General features: G+C 40.1%; 2 protein-coding genes and 1 pseudogene across 4 annotated transcripts; 1 reads left to right on the top strand and 2 right to left on the bottom strand.

Annotated features, from left to right (window-relative positions):
* Positions 1-365: 365 nt before the first annotated feature.
* Positions 366-6,018, bottom strand: LOC133503172 (gamma-interferon-inducible lysosomal thiol reductase-like). 2 transcript variants are annotated; one of them, XM_061824460.1, is made up of 7 exons: positions 5,732-6,018; positions 4,444-4,632; positions 4,307-4,378; positions 3,232-3,321; positions 2,799-2,951; positions 2,488-2,556; positions 366-504 (listed from the first exon to the last, which is right to left on the bottom strand). In XM_061824460.1, exons 1-7 carry the CDS (start codon positions 5,879-5,881, stop codon positions 445-447), a joined length of 783 nt encoding a protein of 260 aa, XP_061680444.1. In that variant the 5' UTR covers positions 5,882-6,018; the 3' UTR covers positions 366-444. The 2 variants fall into 2 exon arrangements, 1 of the variants encoding a protein (XP_061680444.1); XR_009795675.1 differs by having other exon boundaries at positions 434-504; positions 4,266-4,378.
* Positions 6,019-12,885: 6,867 nt separating this feature from the next.
* On the top strand, positions 12,886-13,004 carry LOC133504185 (5S ribosomal RNA; annotated as a pseudogene).
* Positions 12,937-19,896, bottom strand: LOC133503372 (phosphatidylinositol 3-kinase regulatory subunit beta-like). 2 transcript variants are annotated; one of them, XM_061824937.1, is made up of 10 exons: positions 19,817-19,896; positions 19,509-19,607; positions 17,711-17,891; positions 17,330-17,452; positions 17,112-17,254; positions 15,478-15,654; positions 15,162-15,230; positions 14,713-14,741; positions 13,585-13,732; positions 12,937-13,507 (listed from the first exon to the last, which is right to left on the bottom strand). In XM_061824937.1, exons 1-10 carry the CDS (start codon positions 19,888-19,890, stop codon positions 13,318-13,320), a joined length of 1,233 nt encoding a protein of 410 aa, XP_061680921.1. In that variant the 5' UTR covers positions 19,891-19,896; the 3' UTR covers positions 12,937-13,317. The 2 variants fall into 2 exon arrangements, with proteins under 2 accessions (XP_061680921.1, XP_061680920.1); XM_061824936.1 differs by lacking the exon at positions 14,713-14,741 and having other exon boundaries at positions 13,585-13,746.
* Positions 19,897-21,298: the final 1,402 nt, after the last annotated feature.

The following is a 21,298-nucleotide window of genomic DNA, read 5'->3' as shown; positions in this document are numbered from 1 at the left end:
GTATTAAATGCTCACTTCGTGTTGGCCCCATGCTGCCATCATGTTATTAATGTTGCTCGGCCTCTCATGCAAACTTCTTATTCTATTTATTCTTCATACATGTCTGTTGAGGGAAAAGTACTCTTTAAAAACAAAACAAAATGACCGGGAAGACCATTAAGTTGTTTGTTTAATCTCATGTTGAGCCTAAAGATCAAATATACAAGTATGTATACAGCTGATCTGCCACTCCCACATTTTTGGTCAAAAAAAAAAAAAAAAGTCACTTTAAACCAAATGTTAAGGAGTTTAGGGTGTTTTGTGGGTAAAATGCCAATAAATGTGGAAATTTGTGTTAATCTTGTCACGATTGTCTCATTGTCACAATGGGTTGAGTAAGACTCCAATGTATGCATGTTGAAAAATGTATATCAATATAGATCAAGTTAATTCAGTGGTTGGTTTTCAGCAGAAACCTCTGTCAAGTCTGACCGGCACTCCGTTGCAGGCTGGAGGCTTCACCCCCTGGAACGACACGGTCAAACCTCAGTACAACACTCTGCAGAAGAACCTCCCCAAAAAATAAAATAAAATTAAAAAAATAAATAAATAAAAAAATTAAAAAAAAAATTTGCAGCTGACATCAGCGCCCACTTCATAAAAACGCTCATGCACAAACAAGAATGATAAAAAATGGTTCTGCTTTTATAATATACAGTGGTACCTCTACTTAAGAACGCCTCTCCGGAAATATATGGTCTCAAATTACGAAAGAAATTAAGGCTACTAAAGGAAAAGGTAGGGGCCGGATCCCCCAAATTCCGCCGAACATAAACATCCTGTATCTTGTTTGTGTGGTGCAATAGAGCTGCTCTCCCATTGGCTGTTGCCGTAGCATCTTCCTGGCATCCCATTGACTTCACTCTTTACTCAGGATGCTTTTCGTTTGCCTTGGACACTCAACTGTCACCAAATCACACTAGCACTGACACACATTGAAAAAGTACAACTTTTTCATCTTTCGTTTACCATGGGTCCCAATAAACTTTACATTTATACGCATGTTTGCCTCCTCCTCCGTCCCCCACGATGCCTTTTACTTGTCACTCACGCTTCTTTTCATATCGTCACTCAACGCCAAAGAAAAATCAACATTATTATTCTTTACATGATGTACTTTGCATGGTTATCATTGGCAGGAGGGAAGGGTGGAGGGGGGCTTAGAACCAATTTCGCTATTTACATGTAAAATGCGCTTCCACTTACGAAAAATTCACATTACGAGATGATTTCCGGAACAGATTAATTTTGTAAATTGAGGTACCACTATAGTTGCATTTTGGATTGACGCTCAGAGGTATTCGTTTCACGAGGCTTTAAGTAGGTGTGTTTTGTTCCTAAATACATTAAATATGTTTGAAAGGCTGAAAACATGCAGACTGCTGAATTGTTGAGATATACTGTAGGTTATGCATCTTTTTCACTGTTTGAATTTTCGTGACATCACAGAGCTGGGGCGTGTGCTTTGTAGCGCGACTCCCCTCCCCAAGACAAATTACATTTCGTTTGGCTGCCTTCAGTTGCGGGTTAGCTGTGCTTCCCTTCCATAAAAGAGGCCCGTTTACAAGCTAAAGATCGCTATACGCCAAAAAATTAATGTTTGTGAATGGTTCAATATACAAAACTGCTCAGTGACATTTTTTTCATGCTTTTAAAAATAAATAAGTTAATAGCAATGTGTTTGCTTTTTAAAGACAAGCAGATTGGGAGTTGAACACGAAATACCACCAACCAACTGCAGTGTGCATATTACGAGACAGTTTTGTAAATTTTCCCCATTGACAACATTGCGTCGTGGCTAACTTGACACTAGTTAACGGGCCAGTGCTGACTAACTACAGTACTTGGGTTTATTCATATCGTCCCGCCGTCTTCAGGGGCTCTGTTCGACTGATGTAACGTCACTAAAAATGAGGGTAAGTTGACTCGTGTGCTTATTTTAAGAAATCTGGTCCACAATAACCATTCAAATTTTGAAGTTGAGCCTGCCGACGTGATTTTACACCCTATAAGGCATCACCCCCTCAGTATGTTTTGTTTCTTTTGCTACATCCATCTGACATGCTCACAGCGTCTGCGAGCTGAAAAGGTGGCCCTTATTCAAGTTATACGTGGAGGGTTTTTTTTTTTTTTTTTTTTTAAATTCCGATTTAGCATAGCTGTTGACATTACTCTTTACGGTGTGTCACAATTTAATGACATACATGCCTGCTTCGTGCTACTTGGCTAGACTGTGGTAGTGCTAGCCAAATGTTTGGTGTATTGCTCTCATTCGATTATGCAGATATACTACTGTATGTACTATATTGTGTGTGTTGGGGTTTGTCAGGTTATTGAAATCACAGTGCAGAAAACAGCATTTCCAGTAACACAAAAATGATTACAGTCAGAAACTTCAAATTACTCGAAGGCGAAGTTCAGCAACAAAAACTTATGTCTCCCTCTGACCTTATAAAGCTGGCAAACCAAATGGGAGAGGGACGACATGGCCTTATCTTCATATTCCTCTGTGAATTCCTGCCAAACAGTTTTGGATTATTTATTATTATTATACAACGTAGTCACAATCTCTGATCAGTTCTTAACTGGAGAACACCGAGATGTATGTTGACTAATGGTTTTATTCACGCTATGTATAAATGGTTTCAAACCTTGTCAGATGGTGGACTCACAAATCGAATCTTTTGCCTGCAAACTATTAATCGTCAGGTGTGACTTGGCTCTGAGAGGCTCTCAAGCGTGCGTTTTGAGTCACTCACCCCATTGAAGGTGACCCATGGGACGTGCGTGTGAGGGGGGCTCAATGCTCTGGTCATGACCGCGTTGGCATGCATGAGTCTTCGGCCCAAACCGCCACTGACACAAGAGTCAACGCTGAGCCAGGAGATGGTGGGGGCGTGCATCTGAAGACACTACGACGAACACACAATAGCGGTGGGATGCAGGTCATCGAATTTTATTCCCAAACTCCCCGTCAAGGTGTTATATTCATTCTCAAATAGACACTGTGAAATGCAGCATTGTTGTTTGTTGATATGTCGAACCATTTAAATGGACAGGATAGCAGTTTGTATTGTTAGTCCTTATATCTAATTAGATCAGACAGACCTCCATATCAATCGCCATACATGCAAATGATGTCTGACTTTCTATTGATTGATCTTTAAATCCCCCTCAAATAAAGATACTCACTGGCTGGGCCGCACCGAGGACATCCGCTGCCGATTCCATGCAGTAGATGGTCTGAAAACCAGTGTGAGCAGACAAGTGGAGGATGCAGGCCTGAAGAGGGTGGGGTGGGGGGCAATTCATTGCAAGAAGTCACTTGACTGGAAGAAAACTAATGAGGCCAAGGTAAGACGCGTAGGCACACTTTCTGATTTTTTTTTTTTTTAACCTCAAATTACACAAATGTACAGTATTGATTTGTAAGCAATGAGTTGATTGATTCATTGTAACTTAACGTTTTATAAAATGTAATTACACTATATACAGAATTCTTACTTACATGGTTTTACTCATTTAAAAATTAATTTTTCAATACAAAAAAGATGTAAAAAAAAAAACTCCTTTGATTAACCACTGTCAAATTGTTGAAGGGAAAATAAATTAAGTATTGAAAAATACATTTCATCACATTTTATTTTGACGAGTTTCATTATAATTCCATATAAATTATTTTACATGTCCTGAGTTCCCTCCCACCCATTTCATTGAATAATTGATTTGTTGATTGAGAAAGCAACAAGTTTCACCTTAGATATAAAATACAATAATTACATTCAGTACAAATAGGAAGTTACTTCAATAATTAGTTTATTTATTGTAAAGATTTAAACTTTTACTTCAATGACCAACACGTACATATTATCTTATGACTTGTTATAACTTAATTATAAATACAATTTCATCAAGGTAATAAAGTATTGTACATTTGAATTCATTATTTTACTATTAACATGTAAAAAAAAAAAAAAAAACTTTTGTATCTAATCGAGTAATGAGCATTTAGGAGCTGCACAGTAAGGTAATTTCCTTATTCATTGTGTGGGCGTCTACACATTTTGAGGTGCCGCCGAGCGTCGTGACCCTTAAGCACTCAACGCTCTGCCCTTGTATCAAACCAACTTTAACCCTCTGTGGACCAAATAAAATTTTCAAGAGAGAAAAATCTGATACTTTCAGAAAATGATACTCTGGACTTAAAATTTTTGATTATATTAAACCTGTTGCAAATTTGCGACGCCTGCCTGGAAAAGGTTTTAACCTCAATCATGTTCCCGCGGCATTCCGTCTCCCCGTGCTGACAGCTGAAGGTCGTATTACCCGAGACCAGCTCCTGCAAAACAAAACATTTACAGTATTGAAAATATTGCGGTGAAACCACCAAACAGATCAGCGCACCTTAGCGTTGCCATACGGCACCAGTGTGACCTTCATGATGTCCCGCAGTAAGATCCAGGTGGGAAAGAGCTGCTGAGTGATGAACAATCTGCAGGCTGGACACAGACTCTCGTAGTACAGTGTAACAGACACAGGGGGGGCAGCCTCCTGTGGACGGATGGCGGCGAGTTCCATGCACTGCTTCTGCACCTACGTGAGGGGAACCCAACAAACACCAGGTGGTTTTATTGGCTCAGGCTATGTGGAATGCTTCTTTGGAGGAAACGCCATCAACGTGAAAGCCGAGAATATCCATCCATCTATCCATCCATCTTTCGTCCTGGATGGGTCGTCAGCTAGAGAAATCGTACCAAACCTGCTCGTGAAAAAAGTTTTCAGTTACCATAAAACACATGCTTTGAGAATGTGGTAGAAGGCACAAAGTTCCAACTTCCTCTCAAACCATTCAGTTTGAAAATCCAATTTGTTTAATACATTTGGACCAGAACAGCACATCCCGTCACATGAAGGCAGAATGCTTTTCAATCTCTGAAGCATGACTCTCATTTTAGCGCAAACCACGCAAACGCCTGAATAATACAGTTGATACATTAGGCTACACTGGGTTTAAAAAAAAAAAAAAAGGCAGTTTTCATATGATCATGAATGTTAAAACGCATTAAACCAACATTTTGTTAATTTCCAAGGAAAAGGGGTTGGTTGAAAATCATGGCAGTTTACATTATAATCACATGCGACTGAAAATGAAGTATTGTATCCCCCCTTCTTTTCAGACTGATATGGGAAAGAATTACACTCAGGTACTCACAGATGCAGAGTGGCACACCACTAGCACTTTTGATACATAACATCAATTAATAAAATGACGGACAATTGTGAACACATGATGTATTGCCATTTCTGTGTATGTGTCTTGAGTATGTGCAGCATTCTAGAGTACCAGACACCTTGAAATAAGGCCAGTATCTGCACATTTCGGCAATCAATTTAAAGGAGTACAGCAAATAAATACAATGGATATTTTCAAACAGCTCCACCCTTTAACCCATGCTTTCATAATCTTGACTTTTGTTTGGGAATCTTGTTAGCTCAACATTCTAGACCTGCTCCTCAAAAACTGCCCGGTACGGTCACACAGTCTCGAGTCCCAACGTGTTTGGAATTACTTTCCACCCCTGCAAACGTTATCTTAATATTTGTGACCAATGTTTAATTAACATTGTTGCCCGGGGGGGGGGGGGTGACTGTTCATGCTGCAAGTGCAACCTTTCTTCTGTACTGTACTCACTTTGCATTCAAGCGCAATCTCCAGGGAGCGACACCACTGCGATGGAGGGTAACCGCACGACTTTGCCGGGTGAGACCAGGCTGAGTTACCCCGGACACTGCAGAGGAGGACGAGCACGTAAGCTGCTGCGAGGAGACCCGAAAGTGTCATGTCTGTTGATGATAAACTTAAACGGATACAAAATTAAAAGTAAAAAACAAGAAAAGAAAAGAGAGCGAATGAAGTGCGCGTCCGCGATGGACGGAGCCAAAGTATCAACTCATCACCATCAGCTGACCCCAGCCAGGTGTGAGCCTTCGGTGATGAGTTCAATGGCCCTCGTACACTTAAAAGTCTTTTCGCGGTGAACAAGGAGGACACGCAAATTAGTTTCTCACCAATATTATTAATATTCAACATATAGGTGAACACAAAACTGACGTATTTTTCAAACCTTTGCGTGAGTACTAAATTGCAACTCTGATGATAAATATTATTATCGTGCATTCCTTATTGATACCAATTTGGTTCTCAGGCAGATAAATGCGTGTGCGAACGGGTGAACGAGAGACGGGAACTTTGCCCACGTTGTAGGTTGTTGCTTTACAGTTTAGGTAGTTTACTTTCGTCTCTGGGGCAGACATTCCTCATTCAATATGGCGGACCAGCTAACGTAAACTATGATGGCGTTCCGAGTATCGTTTAATAGATGTCTATGTCCACGCTGATGACTTGGTCAGGTGACAACGGCAGGTGTGAAAGGCTGATGAGGAGTTCAAGTTTAATCGTTCACTTATGTGTCCAATTACAATCTCAAAGTAAGTGACTTTTTCAGTTGGCTCCAAAACCAACACAAGATGCATAACGTATAAATATTCTGCGAGTAAACTTGATTAGAGGGGCAAAGAGCAGTCGGTAATAAAGTTCCAGCAAACATTCTGAATGGTTACCACGTAGTTTTGGGATTTACAGGATGTCCGCAAAGAGATGTCTTTACCGATTAGTGTCCACTGGAGGGCGCGCAAGATACACCATGTTCTGCACTGTTCATTAGCATCCATCCCAATGTGTGCCTCCGAGCACAACATCATAAACTTCATGCAGTATGCATGTAGCCTCATGTCACATTGATCAAAGACTGTACTTTTATGCCTTTTGTTTCCCCTTGACGCAGAAATGTCGAAAGATTGCACCACCCGTAATGATGCTAAGAACATACTCAGAACTCCACAGAGGCTACTTTTGAGGAACGCCGAACAATTTTATCTGTTTTATTTGTTATCTTTTATATGAGAAAATTATGTGCGGTATACTGTTACACCATTTGTTCTCAAAGTATTTCAGTGTATGATGGCAACTAATTGTCATGTTTTTTTTAAGCTTGTGTAGGCGTAGAGTGACAAAAGTGTGAATTTCCTCCAAAATATACAGTCGTGATGAATTGACCTGCAAGTTTAATTTGCTCCATGACCACTCTCGTAACTTAAAACACATATCTCTTAAATCGCTCCTATACGCAAAAAGATTTTTTTTTTTTGGGGGGGGGGTTATAATGAAAAAAAATAGAAATCCACTTTATTGTACTTTTGCAGAGGAAAAAAATGCAGTTAGAAAAATAAATGCAAAGAATATTTTTTGCGCGTTGTTGGGATGATGACTTTGCAAATGTAGTTGGTTACGATTACAAGTTATGCTGTTGAAAATAAGTTTTCAACAAATTTCATTTACTCTCAAAGTAATATAACTACATTTGATCACATTTTGATGACTTAGTTTCAAATGAATGCATCAGTAAAATGGATTAAACCCATAGATCATTATTTTGGATTACATTTTATTTAAACTTGAAAAACCCTAGTCAGTTTAATTGCAAGTAGAGGTACCACTGGATAGTATTGAGCACAATGTACAGGAATATATAGTAGCCTATACATTTTACTACCTATTGTACTTCCTCTTAACACACTTTCTTTGCTGTTTCTTAATGAGGTTCTTGTTTCCTATTCGGTATAATTGCTTTTTCTTACAGTTTGATCACAGAATATGGGAAATTGCTGTCTAGTACGATGAAGTGTCGTTGTATATTACTGCTGACCAAACAATAATACGTGAACATCTAATAAAGGAAACTCGAGCATTATTGTCATTTTAAAGGCAGAGTTGTTTTTCACTGTTCACTGAAGATTTTGCAGTTGTCAGTTGCAGCTTAGTTCATGCAACCTGATTTAGTCACTGTGGAATTTTGTAAACAATACGACACAAATATTGTAAAATGAGATGAATATACACACGTCTTTATACTCTTGACTTTATTTGGTAGTTAAAGTGCATACATGGACAAAGGTTACGCTGTAAGAAGGCAAACAAGGACAAGGAGTGTTACACCAACTTAAACATGTTAAACCCGCGCATTTCTCCAGGTGACTGACTCCTAAAAGAAAGACAAACTACCGCGAAACAACGCACACTCGCCACAGTGTCATTGCATAATTTTAAATAGTGAACAAATATTTACGTGAACCTATATTTCTTCACAGCAACGGACTATTCAGTGTGGCTAAACAATTTTGGATCAAAGCAGAGGGACAAATTCCTACGGTCACAACAGCAACAAGCCAAGGTCACAAAAACAGTACGTACTTTGTTGTGTGTACTACCAAAAACAAACGAAAAAAAAATATATAGTAGAGGTATTTGATCATATGCACAGCTCAAACTGAAACGAAACGTTCCCATGTGTATAAAGTCACAGGCTATTTTCTTGCTAAATGAGTCTTGTGGTTTATCTGCGGTTGACAGGGTTTCGTCGTAGTTTGGGATACTCGCTCTGATGGAGTGACAATGTTAAAGATACGGAACATCTCTCTTTGGAACACTTCCCTTCATCACAACAATCCACATTTCATTTCCTAAAACGAGCCCTCCCTTGGCAATTCAAATATGCCAAACCCACACTCGTATTCTGCATCACCATTTCTCAAATATATAACATCTACTAACATCCCACTAACCCGCTTAAAAAAAAATCTTGATAATTTGACGTCTTGTAAAAGTTAATGGTCTTCACAGTTGTGTCAAATGACAATAATTAGACCACTGCCACTAAAGGGAGTCACACGACCTTTTCCATTTTCAAAAAACATTGCTTTCCTGAACCACGACCACTGTCATTATTTTGTTATTTTAATCATCCACACCAAAAATTAATAGAACCACGATGTATAACCCAATTTGGTGGGCATGAGTATTTTTGTTAATCCTGTAAGAAAATCCGACTTTTTTTTTTTTTTAATTAGTTTGTCCACGCAAACTGGAATTATTATTCTAATTGAACTACGCTGTTTTATTTCTTTCCACACAGTGATGAAACATTTAAAGTACAAAACACAAGAGACCCCACAATGACAAAGTTGTCTACATAAAATAATAAAATACTATGGTGAGCACGGCAAGGGCGCCACGTGCAAACACGGTCGTCTGAGTCCTCGGTCGGTCACGTGACATCACTCAACACGTTTAGCACCATCGCAAATCGGCTTTTGCTTCACTCGACAAACAACACAAAGACGGACGGCCCTCGTCGCCTCCGTCAATTCCGACGCGTTAGTGCAAATTCTGCGTTTCAAATTGCCCCCGCTATAGAGCTGCTGTGCGAGCCCCCTAATCTGCATACGTATTTCATATATTTTCTTTCACCAAACACTTTTATCTATCTAAAACATGCCTATATGATAATGTGTAGAACAGAAACAGTAATACAAGCACGCAACATACTAACTGAGTAGGTATCACACAAGATGCCAGTGGACCAGGGGTTCTCCAGGCTGTGGGCTCGGAAAAATAATTAGCAATTATTATTATTGAATTGAAGACAATATTGAGAATAAGGTTCTGTTTTTGAAATTCACTTAAAATTGTATTTTATTCCCTCGTTGAACTTTAATATAATAATACTGTCACTTTATCTTTGAAAAATTCTTATGTCTTAAAAGTATCCTTTTGGTATTGTAACATTACACATTTTTCTTGATTTTCCAAAATATCAAACTTTTTCATTCTTCTGCCTTTTAACCCTCTGTTGATCTATGTTGCATTTTTGGACATGGTACATTAGGGCCCCTTTTCCAGTTTACCGACTTGGCATTTGCCATTATTGACCAGTCTTGTACATTTTCAGATAACCTGGAACCCTGCTTGGTTAACAGAGGGTTAAGGAGTGGACATGGTAGTTATGCTTTGCGGTCGTTACGATCACGAGGGTGTCCTTGGAAAAATTTCTGCGCTGGCTCGTTCGACCCAAATATTTGGAGAACCCCTGCCATTAGCAACCTACAGTAACTCCTAGTGTACACGACTTTTACTTTGTTTGATAGCACTGATCTCACCTCATAAACAAACTTCACATTTTGGTTGGCGCTTCAAGAGTTACCGTGCACATGGCTCGGTCCGCAATCTGTGTGCTACCAGCGCTTATGGGTTAGCAAGTACACAGCAGATCGCGCCAGGCATGCTGACCCTAACCCTAAGCGCGAAGTCACTAAGACCAAACACACACTGTGTAAAAAAAAAAAAACAAAAAACAAAAAAACGCATCAAACTTGAGTGTGGTGGGTGACACATAACAGACAATTACCGTAATTTCCGGCCTACAAACTGCGACTTTTTTCACACGCTTTCAATTTGCGGTATATGCGGTGATGTGGCTAATTTGTGCATTTTTTTCTAACGGTCGCAAGGTGGCACTCAAGCGGAAAAGGTAAAAATGAGACCGGTGGAATATATGTGCCGAGGAAGTGACTGTTGACTGTTAGGGCTGCGCGAGCATGTTTCTGCTGTGCTATTGCCGTCTCTCAGTGATATTTATCAGTAAGTTTTATCTTAACCGGCCTTGTTAGCGTTAGCGCTATCTTTAGCACTGTGCTAGCATTAGCACTAGCATTAGCGCACATTAGCACTAGCATTAAACTCTCTGTGTTTCGTCTTTGTATATATCTCGTGTTTCAATGTGGGTTTCAATGTGGGCACTTGCGGCTTTTACATAACTGCGGCGTATGTATGTACCAAACGGTATTTCCTTTACAAATGTACTGGGTGAGGCTTATAACCAGGTGCGCTCTGTAGGCCGGGAATTACAGTAGTTATACTGTCTAGTATTAATGAATATACATACCCCTAAGACAACCTTTTCCATATAGGTCATACCTGTACTACTCAATGGTGTTAGTTTATTACTATAAAAATAATATCGAGTCATTAAGTGTTATTTGATGAGCACCAGTCCAACCTCCACCTCAGAGAGCACAATCAAAGACAACAAACCTGTCCAGGACTCACCGGACCTGCCTGGACAGATCTGAAATGTAAACATGTTTGTTTCCAGAGACTAAGAATCCTTATCACGGGCCACTGTTTTGATTGTACCTCACAAATGCTTAAACAAATCATACTCACGCTGCTACTCTGCACCGATGAATCTTATACAGTATTGGATTTCAATTGTACTTGTCAACAGAACAGAAACAAAAGCTTCCTGAAAGCAGAAGTCAGGACGGACCTGAAAGTGAACCTTCTCAAGTCCCTACTTACTGGACCTCGTATTTCGCTTTTACTGTGCAAATAGAAATAGCATTACAAAACCACCCAAAGGCACTTTTAATCCAGAACATCCTGGATTACTTTCTCCAGTCAAAACCATTTAACCTGGATCTAGAAATCCAGACGCTTTAGAATCAGCAAAACAAAGTTGCTCGCGTTCATATTGAATTTGTCATTTGTAATCATTTCCTTATTCTGCTTTGAGTTTCATTCTTATCTCTCGTCTCTTCATTTTAACACTTAAAAGGGTTTCACGCGCCTTTTTTCATTGCGTTTTAACTTCTCACAGTGGTGCAACGAGCACACTTTGACATTGTCATTTTATGCGACTAAAGGTCCAATGGGGACCAGGCATGACCTTGAAGTAGATTTTCTCTCTCTCTCTCTCTCTCTCTCTCTCTCTCTCTTCTCTCTCTCTCTCTTTCTCTCTCTCTCTCTCTTTTTTTTTCTTTAAACAATTAAGAATGTGCTTTTCTGACTTGCAGTCTATCTAATCTTGTTAAGAAAGAAATTCCACGTTTACCACAAAGACGTAGCCTAAAGGGAAAATCTATTAAGTTGTGTGAAAATGTCACCATTTTGGCTCAATTCAATTACGTAATATTTTGAAAATTCTGATTAAGGTTGTACCCACAAAACAGGGAAACTATCAAACATATGAAACATACATCTGTGCATGCATGTATTTAGAACAGATGCCGCAATACTGTTTAAACAAAACACCAAAAGGTTTTGTAACGTGAACTTTGCCATTTTGTGTGTGCGTGTGGATTGGAAATTTGACCACAACAAGACATTAAACACTTAATTTTCAGAAACTTTATGCTTTGATTTCACTGGCCAAAACTCTCTAAAAATATCATTTTGACCTACCTTAATGAACAAAAAAAAGTTAGTATGCTCATCAAACGTTTTGTGGCTAAAAGAAACGTGAATGGATGATTAATATTAGCGATGCACTAATTGGCTGAACAGTTGTCGGTATATCAGTCTTAAATTTTTCATATATTTTGCAATATTTTAGTTGAAAAATGTGTTTTCACTGACAGTCAATCAGACAATCGGTGGATTCTAGGAATGATTTAAAAAAAATGAAATTTCTGCAATCACTTTTAACTGGCAACTGAGAAACAAAATGAATGAGAAACATGGCAAACAAATGAAATATTTCTGTATCTTTTAATCTAGACCAGTGGTGAGAAAAATATGGGCTGTGGGCCACATACACCCCAATTTATTGTTTAAGATGGTCCAACAACCATGAGAGAATTAAAATGTTTTTATTCATTTCACATTGGTTTATTTAATTAAAGATTTGAATGTTAATTTGTTTATTGTAAGAAAATAAAAATATTAATAAGCAAAAATTTTTTGTCCATTTTGAAATGTATTTGAAGTTTGAATAAAACTAGTTAACATTAATATTTTGTAATTCAAGTTAACGGTTTAACATTTTCCATTTTTCTTTAAAATAACTATTTAATTTGCTTTGTAACATTGTAAATGGTGGTGTGTTTTTTTTTTTTTTAATATATGTTGATGCGACATCATACATTTATGCCTATGCTACAGTGGAACTGGCTTATGGCCATGCTACCCTGAGAACGCCCGATCTCATCAGATCTCGGAAGCTAAGTGGGTTTGGCCCTGGTTAGTACTTGGACGGGAGTCCGCCTGTGAATTCCAGGTGCTGTAAGCTTCTCTCCCCGACTAAACGTAGAGGGGTTGCGTCAGGAAGGGCATCCGCCGTAAAACTCATATGCGCGCATCTAGGATGACGCGCTGTGGCGACTCCTGACGGGACAAGCCAAAAGGAAAAGAAGAAGAAGTCGGATAGGCAATATAAAAAAAAAAAGAAAACCCCATTGAAATTGTAAAAACAAAATTGTTTTCAGTTTGAGCTGATTAAAGGTGCCCCTCTTCACTTTTTTTCTTTTTTTTTTTTTATGTTCTGAGTGCTCATAGAGTGAAGCGTTGAGAAAGTGCTATCAGTGTGACGTGCTGGTGGTTTCTCAGCTGGGCTGCTGGCTGAGAGCAGGCCAGGCCAGGGTTACATTCAGCTGCTGGTTGTGTTGCATCAGCGACGTGTGCTGATAGTGGAGGACCAGCTCTCTGAGTGACGAGTACAGGTTGTATGGCTCAGCAAAGCCGTAGCCTGTGGCTGTCCTGTTGATCACACAGTGCTTCACGTGCCCGTCCGCGCTGGAGAAGGACACCTGGCTGTCACTTAGCCCTTTATAAATAACACTACCCGACAAAGTGGAACGAAAGGTACTTACACGACAGAGCAGGCAAAGGATCCTCTTTGACTTTGGCTATCTCTGATGAGGAAGGTGCCGTCTCGTTTGCCCTTCAGAAGCTCCTCCGCCTCCCTCCGAGTCATGCCTCCAACATACCATGTCCTCTCCTCATGGTGTGTATCATCTGCTAGCGTGTACGGGCTAAGAAAAAAGTACAAGAGTCAGTTTTGTTGGAGAGACTTATGTCAAGCACACGACCCACTTTTCCTCTTTGGTTCTTTTGGTTAATTGCACGGTTTTATTACCCATTGGGGATGCTGACCGTAGCCAAGCTGTGGGGAGCCTCCTCATTCTCAAATTTAGTTTTTGCAGTTTGCGTGCAGTACAAAGCGTTCTGCTCACCTTACGCGAGATGTTTCTTCATTTTATTACGCATTATGTTTCTCTTCTGTTTACTATGGTACATATTGTTCATAATTTCCATTAAGTGACTCAAAATATTTGAACTTTACCATCCCACTTTGTAGCAAGCTTTCAATGGCAAACAGGGAGTCCTCGGTCTCCGACTGAGATCCGTTCCTACAGTAGTGACTTAACTCGAATTTCGACTTGAGTCGGATTCCACCATTAAAGTCACAATTTACATCAAAATACTTTGTACAAAAAAAACAAATACATTGAAATAAACAAGATGATGTACTTAGCATTACTGCTGAGGTGTGGGTGGAGAAGAAGAAGGGGAGGCTGTGCTGAGGTATTGCGAAGGAACCTGGTCCTCAATTCCCTCCATCTCGACAATTATCAAAGAACCTTGTTTAGTGATCATTGTATCCGACATAGGAACAGAAGCCTTCACATGTGCTGAAATACGGGCTTTGTCTTTGATAATAGTCAACGTGGTCGACCGACTGAAGCCTTGGTGGTGTTGGTGCCTCAGAGACTCCAGATAGTGGTGGGCGCATGGTTCGCAGGCAAATGGCTGGGGACCAGTTCAGGGTATGCCCTGCCTCTTGCTAAAAGTCGACTGGTGTAACCACAGGCATGGCCCTGACGCGAGTGCAGAGAATAGATGAATGGATATAGGAATGGAGCCATGGGTGACGTGTAAAACCCTCAAAAGTGGGGTGTATGGACATTTTGGGGGACCTTTTCAGTCCAAAGGGCAACTTTTCTCCTCCATCAAATTTTGGAGCTGCCTTGAACTTTTTTCAAATTTGTCTTTATTTAGTTTTTGGGGCATTGGAATGGAACTACTATACACTGGAAACCACAGTGGATTATCAGAGCAGTCACATTTAGCTTCAAGCGTTCGATTCATTCATAGTCTAGCTGTGTGCTGTTTGATGTTTTTATTCAGCCATTTTTGATTTTCTGCCAGATATCTACCCACTCACATTTAGTCAGAAACTGCGTCAGAAAGCAAGCACATTTCCTTACATTCGTATGTGTTCATGGTTGCTTCACAAATCAAACAATTGGTCTGTCCCTCACTTGGTCTATTATTATTATCATTATTATTATCATGGAATACTAATCAATCGAATGTGGTGAAAATAACTTGAAGAAGAGCTATAGGTCCTTTAAGAGATCATATCTGGATACATGATGACACTCACTCTTCTTCATGGCGTACGCCAAGCCAGTCATCAATCTGGCTCTGCCTGGTTCCTTGCTGAGAGAGCCAGCTGTAACACAATGCATAGTCACTGTAGATCAATGGATTAAATGTACAAGTTCCATATATATACACACACACACACACACACACACACACACACACACACCACACACACACACACACACACACAGTAACTCGCTTTAAGCCAGTCTGCAGTGTGTAGTTTCTTGGACAAAATGTCCTGTCCTAACAATTATGCACCATCCTTGGCCACACTGACATGCATACATTTGAATAAAGTATAGACAACCTACAACAAATATTGATCTCTGATCCTCCTGAGGTGCAGAAGTTCTGGCTTCAAGTTGTTTATTTTTCTGTCAACCTCCGTGTGGGCCAGCACCCTCATCCTTAATTCCTCCTCCAACTTCATTTTGCTGTTGTGTATTTCCTCCACTCTCGACTGCAGCTCATCAGGGTTGTTCTGGATCCTGGAAGCAGGCAGTAGTGGAATAGCATCCTCTGTCAAGATTATACTTATTTTCTGGTCATCTCTGGTATAAGTGTGACATTCCGATCCACCTCTTTTGAATATATTGAAGACCTACAGTTATTGTTTCAACTCCCAAATAATAAAAACATGTTTTTACGCATCGGTAGTATGTCAGGATTGTCAAAATCCAGCCTAGGTGCACACCGTAATTTCCGGCCCATGAGTTGCAAATTTTTTCGCATGCTTTCAACCCTGCGGTTTATCCAGTGATGTGGGTAATTTGTGAACTTTTTTCTGACGGTCGCAAGGGGGCATGCGGAAAAAGTAAGAGTGAGACCAGTGGAATATATGTGCCAAGGAAGTGACTTTTACCAGTCCAGCGCTGTTAGCGCTGCACTAGTGTGTTACTGCTGTGTCTCAGTGATTTTTACCGATATGTTTTTTTTTTATTTTTTTTTTTAGCCTGGCTAACAGGGCCAGCGTTAGCATTAGCATTAAACTCTGTGTTTTCCGTCTTTGTAAATATCCCGTGTTTCAATGTGAGTTTCAATGTGGGCACTTTCGGCTTTTACACTGCTGCGGCGTATGTATGTACCAAATGTTATTTCCTTTACAAACGTACTGGGTAAGGCTTGTAACCAGGTGTGCTCTTTAGGCTGGGAATTACGGCACCCCAAAAAGGATTTTGAGTATTGATTTGTATGTGGTGGAAAGATATTTTATAGGAAGAGCTGTTTTCCAAACCAAAATAAAATGCAAAATTGTGTACAAACTTTACAGTTGTTCAGACAGAACCCAAAAATATATTTGAAATTTGCAGATCTGAGCAAATCTGATTTTTGACAGAATTATCCAAAAGATCTGTTCATACCCCCGCAGTGCAGGCGCAGCAACTACAGGACACTTGTGACGGTCAATGTGCATGCGAAATGGTTTCAATTAACTTGCATGGGACTGCAGACACACACCCCTGGGACTTATTCGCTGGGCGTGGGGCCACTCACTCGTCGCGACAAATAACTAGACTGCAAATTTCTTGGGTATCCCCTCACTCACACTCTGGTCCTATAAATGTTTATCATTTAAATAGCCATTCCAGTTGTACAGCCAGCCGAGTTCACGGCCCTTGTCCTGTCTGCATGCTTCCTCTCCTGCACTTGTCCCGTCTTTTTAATGTCTTTTCTCACACCTCTCAGAAGCCGAGTTCTGTTCTACTGATTGTCTTTGATGTTCAATAAATATTCAGTAAAATACTAAGAAACCACCACGACGGTTTAAAAAGTCCACTGTGACACAGTTAAACTGTTCCAACCAAAAATGGATACAGATCTTCCTTTCTGCTTGACCTAACAACCGAACAGCCCAAAACAAAAACAAAAAATGTAGTCGATACATTTTGGAGCCTGCAGTTTTGACTTCGTGAAAGATGTCAGCTAATAGTGTTTGGTTCCATACTTGTCATTCTCTGTGTTGTTGTCCAATTTGAGGAACATGTCGATGTACTCCTTGCTGTAGCGTTCCTGCGTTTCACACTCCTCCTCAAAAATCCGAATGATTTCACTAAAAGCCTCAATGGCCATCCGTTTAGTCTGCAGTTCCTACATTGGAGAGACAAAATAAATATTTGTATATATTTCAACTTAACGTGTTTACAAAATAAAATACCATTGTACCTGCGATGTTTGGTTCAGCTCCTCATGGAGACGGTCATACTCTTTGCTTTTCTCTTCATATTGGTCCTGAAACACCTTGAGTCGTTCTGCAACTATCTCAATGTCGAGCTCCATCACAGCCTGCTGCATAGTTGAGAGAAAAATATGCTATTGATGAAAAAAATGTTGAATACTGTTGGTTATACTAATCCCACAATTTCCACTAAATGCTTTATCAATGTTTTCATTTCAGCACAATGATGAATTTGTAAACATTGTATAGCTCTACGTTTCCTCAAATGCGGTCACATGCTTTACATAATTCATTCTTCCTGTTAAGAGTATAAAAAAATCCCTCCATAATAACATTTAATATGAAGCGTATCAAAACCACTGACTCACCTGCACATATTTGGAAATGGGAAACAACAGCCGTGTGTCCAGTTTAGAATTGTACTGGGCCAGTGACTTGTTTTGGTAATACTGAATCAGGTCCACTACAGAAGGAAAGGTCAATGGCTCGGAGAAGCCATACCTCCCTCCATGATGGAAGATCTTAATCAGTCGATTGGAGCCATTTTTCCTGAAAGATTCAAGTACAGTACATCTTATGGAAAAAGAACACTGACAAAGACAAAAACACTGCGAGCAGAGAGCATCACGACTGTATATCGCTAATCCCTCATCCTCTTCAATCACCTTTTGAAACTTTAAAACAGATTTCGGTACCACTGAGCAGGAAATGGAAAAATTGCTACCTTTCAATAACAGATTGCAAATGGGTCATTAAAAAAAAAAAAAAGAATTTCCCTTCTCATGATGGAATTTTAAATGTTCCCAAAATGAACGTGGCAGTACGGTGGTAGACACACAGCTCACAGCTCTTAACACCGGGGTTCAAATCCTAGCACTGCCTGTGTGGGGTCTGCATGTTCTCCCCCGTGCCTGTTTTCTTCGGGCACTACGGTTTCTTCCCACATCACAAAAACATGCACGGTAGGTTATTTGAAGACTAAATTGCCCATAGGTGCAATATTTAGTATTAATCTCACTCCATCCCCGTTTTACACCTACATCATAATCCACTGGAGGTCTTTGATCTACCTTTGAATCTAGCCTTCAGAGTCTTATTGTAGAGCAAGGGTGCTCAGTGCGTCGATCGCGATCGCGGCATGCCAAAAACAATAGACGTCAGCCAATGTTCCCTCTAAACTGTGCGCAATTGTGCACCGCTGATGCAGTCTCTTCGCAGATAATCTCCGTTGCGCGGGAAAAAAAAAAATCCAATGTGAACTGAAAGTATAACATCCAGCTATTCAGGTTGTGGCATTTATCAATGTGATTCAATGAGTGAGGGATGACTGGTTCTAACATCCAATGGCACAATTCACATACGTACTGTAAAAAATGAAATGAAGAAGCCACTGGTTTCAGGCAGCACACGGAACTTTCTCTAATAATGACCACTACTCCGCCTCACTCTCTTCTTCCTAGTTTACCTTACACCTCCCCCCCTTCCACTCTTAAAGACTTACACTCATAGTTACAAATGTTACAGTACTTACGCGCCCCATCAATGTGTTTTATAATGACATCGTCCATCACCGTTGCTTCAGTTAGCAACACAGTCTGGGCAACGTAGAGCAAAGACAGGATAGACGTGCTGCTTATTTTTACTTTCGATATTAATGGAGAAAGTTAAAAAAGAAATGCTGCTGTTTTAAGATGCAATGACTGTCGGAGTATGTAAATAATCGAAGATAAAGTGGTTAAACTGGACAAGATATTCTCTTAACCGAGTGGGGAAAGGTCTGGTCTGAAGCCAAAGTAGAAAGTGCAGAATGAGATGGTGTGTAATTTTAAAATCCCACCTTGGCACAGCCTGATTCCAGCATGAAAGCTCAGACAATACAATGCACAAAAATCTAATTCTGTATTTTAAATATAGGAGGCAACATAACATTAACCTTAAAACGGTTTGGGAACATCACCTTCATCCCCCACCCCCCAACGTCGGTAGCTCGCGAGAGGTTGGCTGCTTGAAAAGTAGATCTTTGGGTAAAAAAAAAAAAAGTCTGGGCACCCCTGCTGTAGAGAAAGTAAAATTGATATACCTCAGAGCTGGATACTTTTGAGTTTTTAAGGAAAAGTAAGACCTCTGGTTAAATGTGTCCACATCACCAAGGACTAAATTTGTTACCTCAGTGTTAGTGTATATTCCCTCTCGACCTTGCTGGAAGCGTCACGGACCAAGAACGTGCCATCGGGTGTGTTTCTCATCATTGCATTCACTTCATCTCTGGTCAGGAACACAACATGGAGTTTTTCATAAATTCCTATTTCTATTTCTGGGGACTGTGTACGACTATATGAACTACCTGTCTTAATGCCCATCTCTGCATTGATGCATATATTAAAATCTTAAAATAAAGTATCTTAGTGCCCAATTACAGTCCCCATTACGTGTACATCTAGGTGTTTTCTATCAAGTGAGGACAGCCAGTGCACCTTGAGATGTTGCCCCAGTACCACTCTGCATCAGTCAGTTGCTTTTGCTCCAAGCAGGACTCACACGCTGCCATCGCTTTGGTGTTGATGTTATTGGGTTGGGTCCCTGCACACAAAAAAATGTATATATTTAATAATATAATTTTCCAGATATTTTTATCAAAGGTATCTACTACCATAATGATAATAGTGTATGCTTCTTTATTCAAATATCTGGTTTGTTTAGGTAAGAAGATTAGACAAACCCCAATTCTAAAATTGGGGCTTTGTGTAAAATCCAAATTAAAAACGGAATGTAAATTGATTTGCATGTATTTGCCTACCAATTGTATACACTATGAAGACAAGATATTTAATGTTACTTTTTTTGCAAATACAGTAGGCTCTCATTTTGATTTCATGCTTGCAATGCGCTCAGTAAGCTGGGACAGGGGCAACAAAAGACTTGGAAAGTTGGAAAAAGAAAAACAATTATTTGACACATTCCACAGGTGAAAACGTAACTTGAAAACAAATTCAGTTTCATAAACTGGTATAAAAGGGGCATCCCCAAAAAATCCTGAGGTTGACCACTTTGGAACAGCTGCATGAGCAAATGCTTGAACACTTTAAGAACACTTCACGATTGCAAGGAATTTAGGGATTTCATCATCTACGGTCCACAATATCATCAAAAGATTCAGTGAATTTGGCAAAATCTCTGCACGTAAGCAGCAAGGCTGACAACCTGTAACGAATGCCCATGACCTTTGACCCTTCAGGCGGCACTGCATTAAAAACTGGCGTCATTGTGGAAAGCAGTGGTTTTCAAACGGCATGGTGGGGGTGCTGCGTAATGACAGGGAGGGGGGGTGGTGAAAATTTAATCTCCAAAAAGGGGCGTGCTGCAAAATAGGTTTGGGAACCACTGGTGTAAAGGATATTGCCACAAGGGCTCAGGAACTCTTCAGAAAACCATTGTCAGTAAATACAGTTCCTCATTACCTCTACATATGCAAACTAAGACTCTACCAACCAAAACTAAAGCAATATTTCAACAACACAGACAAATGGTGTCGATACTTAAGGGCTGAACTCATCTTTGATCGGTGGTCTTCAAATTGGGGGGTGGGGGGGGGGGGATTATGGGCTTATGACAAGCATCATAATTAAGTTTCACCCAGCAGGTGAAGCTAATTTTACTACCGAGCACACACCAGCCACTGAAATGATCAAAGTTGTTCAATTTTATCCATTCATTTTCTTCACCGCTTATCCTCACGAGGGTCGCAGGCAGTGCTGGTGCCTATAACAGCTGTCAGTGGCCAGGAGGCGGGGTACACCCTGAACTGGTTGCCAGCCAATCGCAGAGCACATGGAGACAAACAGCCGCACTCACAATCGCACCTAAGGGCAATTTAGAATGTCCAATTAATGTTGCATGTTTTTGGGATGTGGGAAGAAACAGAGTGCCCAGAGGAAACCCACGCAGGCACGAGGAGA

Source organism: Syngnathoides biaculeatus, chromosome 7, assembly GCF_019802595.1.
Source record: "Syngnathoides biaculeatus isolate LvHL_M chromosome 7, ASM1980259v1, whole genome shotgun sequence".
Taxonomy (NCBI): Eukaryota; Metazoa; Chordata; class Actinopteri; order Syngnathiformes; family Syngnathidae; genus Syngnathoides; species Syngnathoides biaculeatus.
Note: the sequence above shows the minus strand (reverse complement) of the source record. Positions and strands in the feature narration are given on the sequence as shown.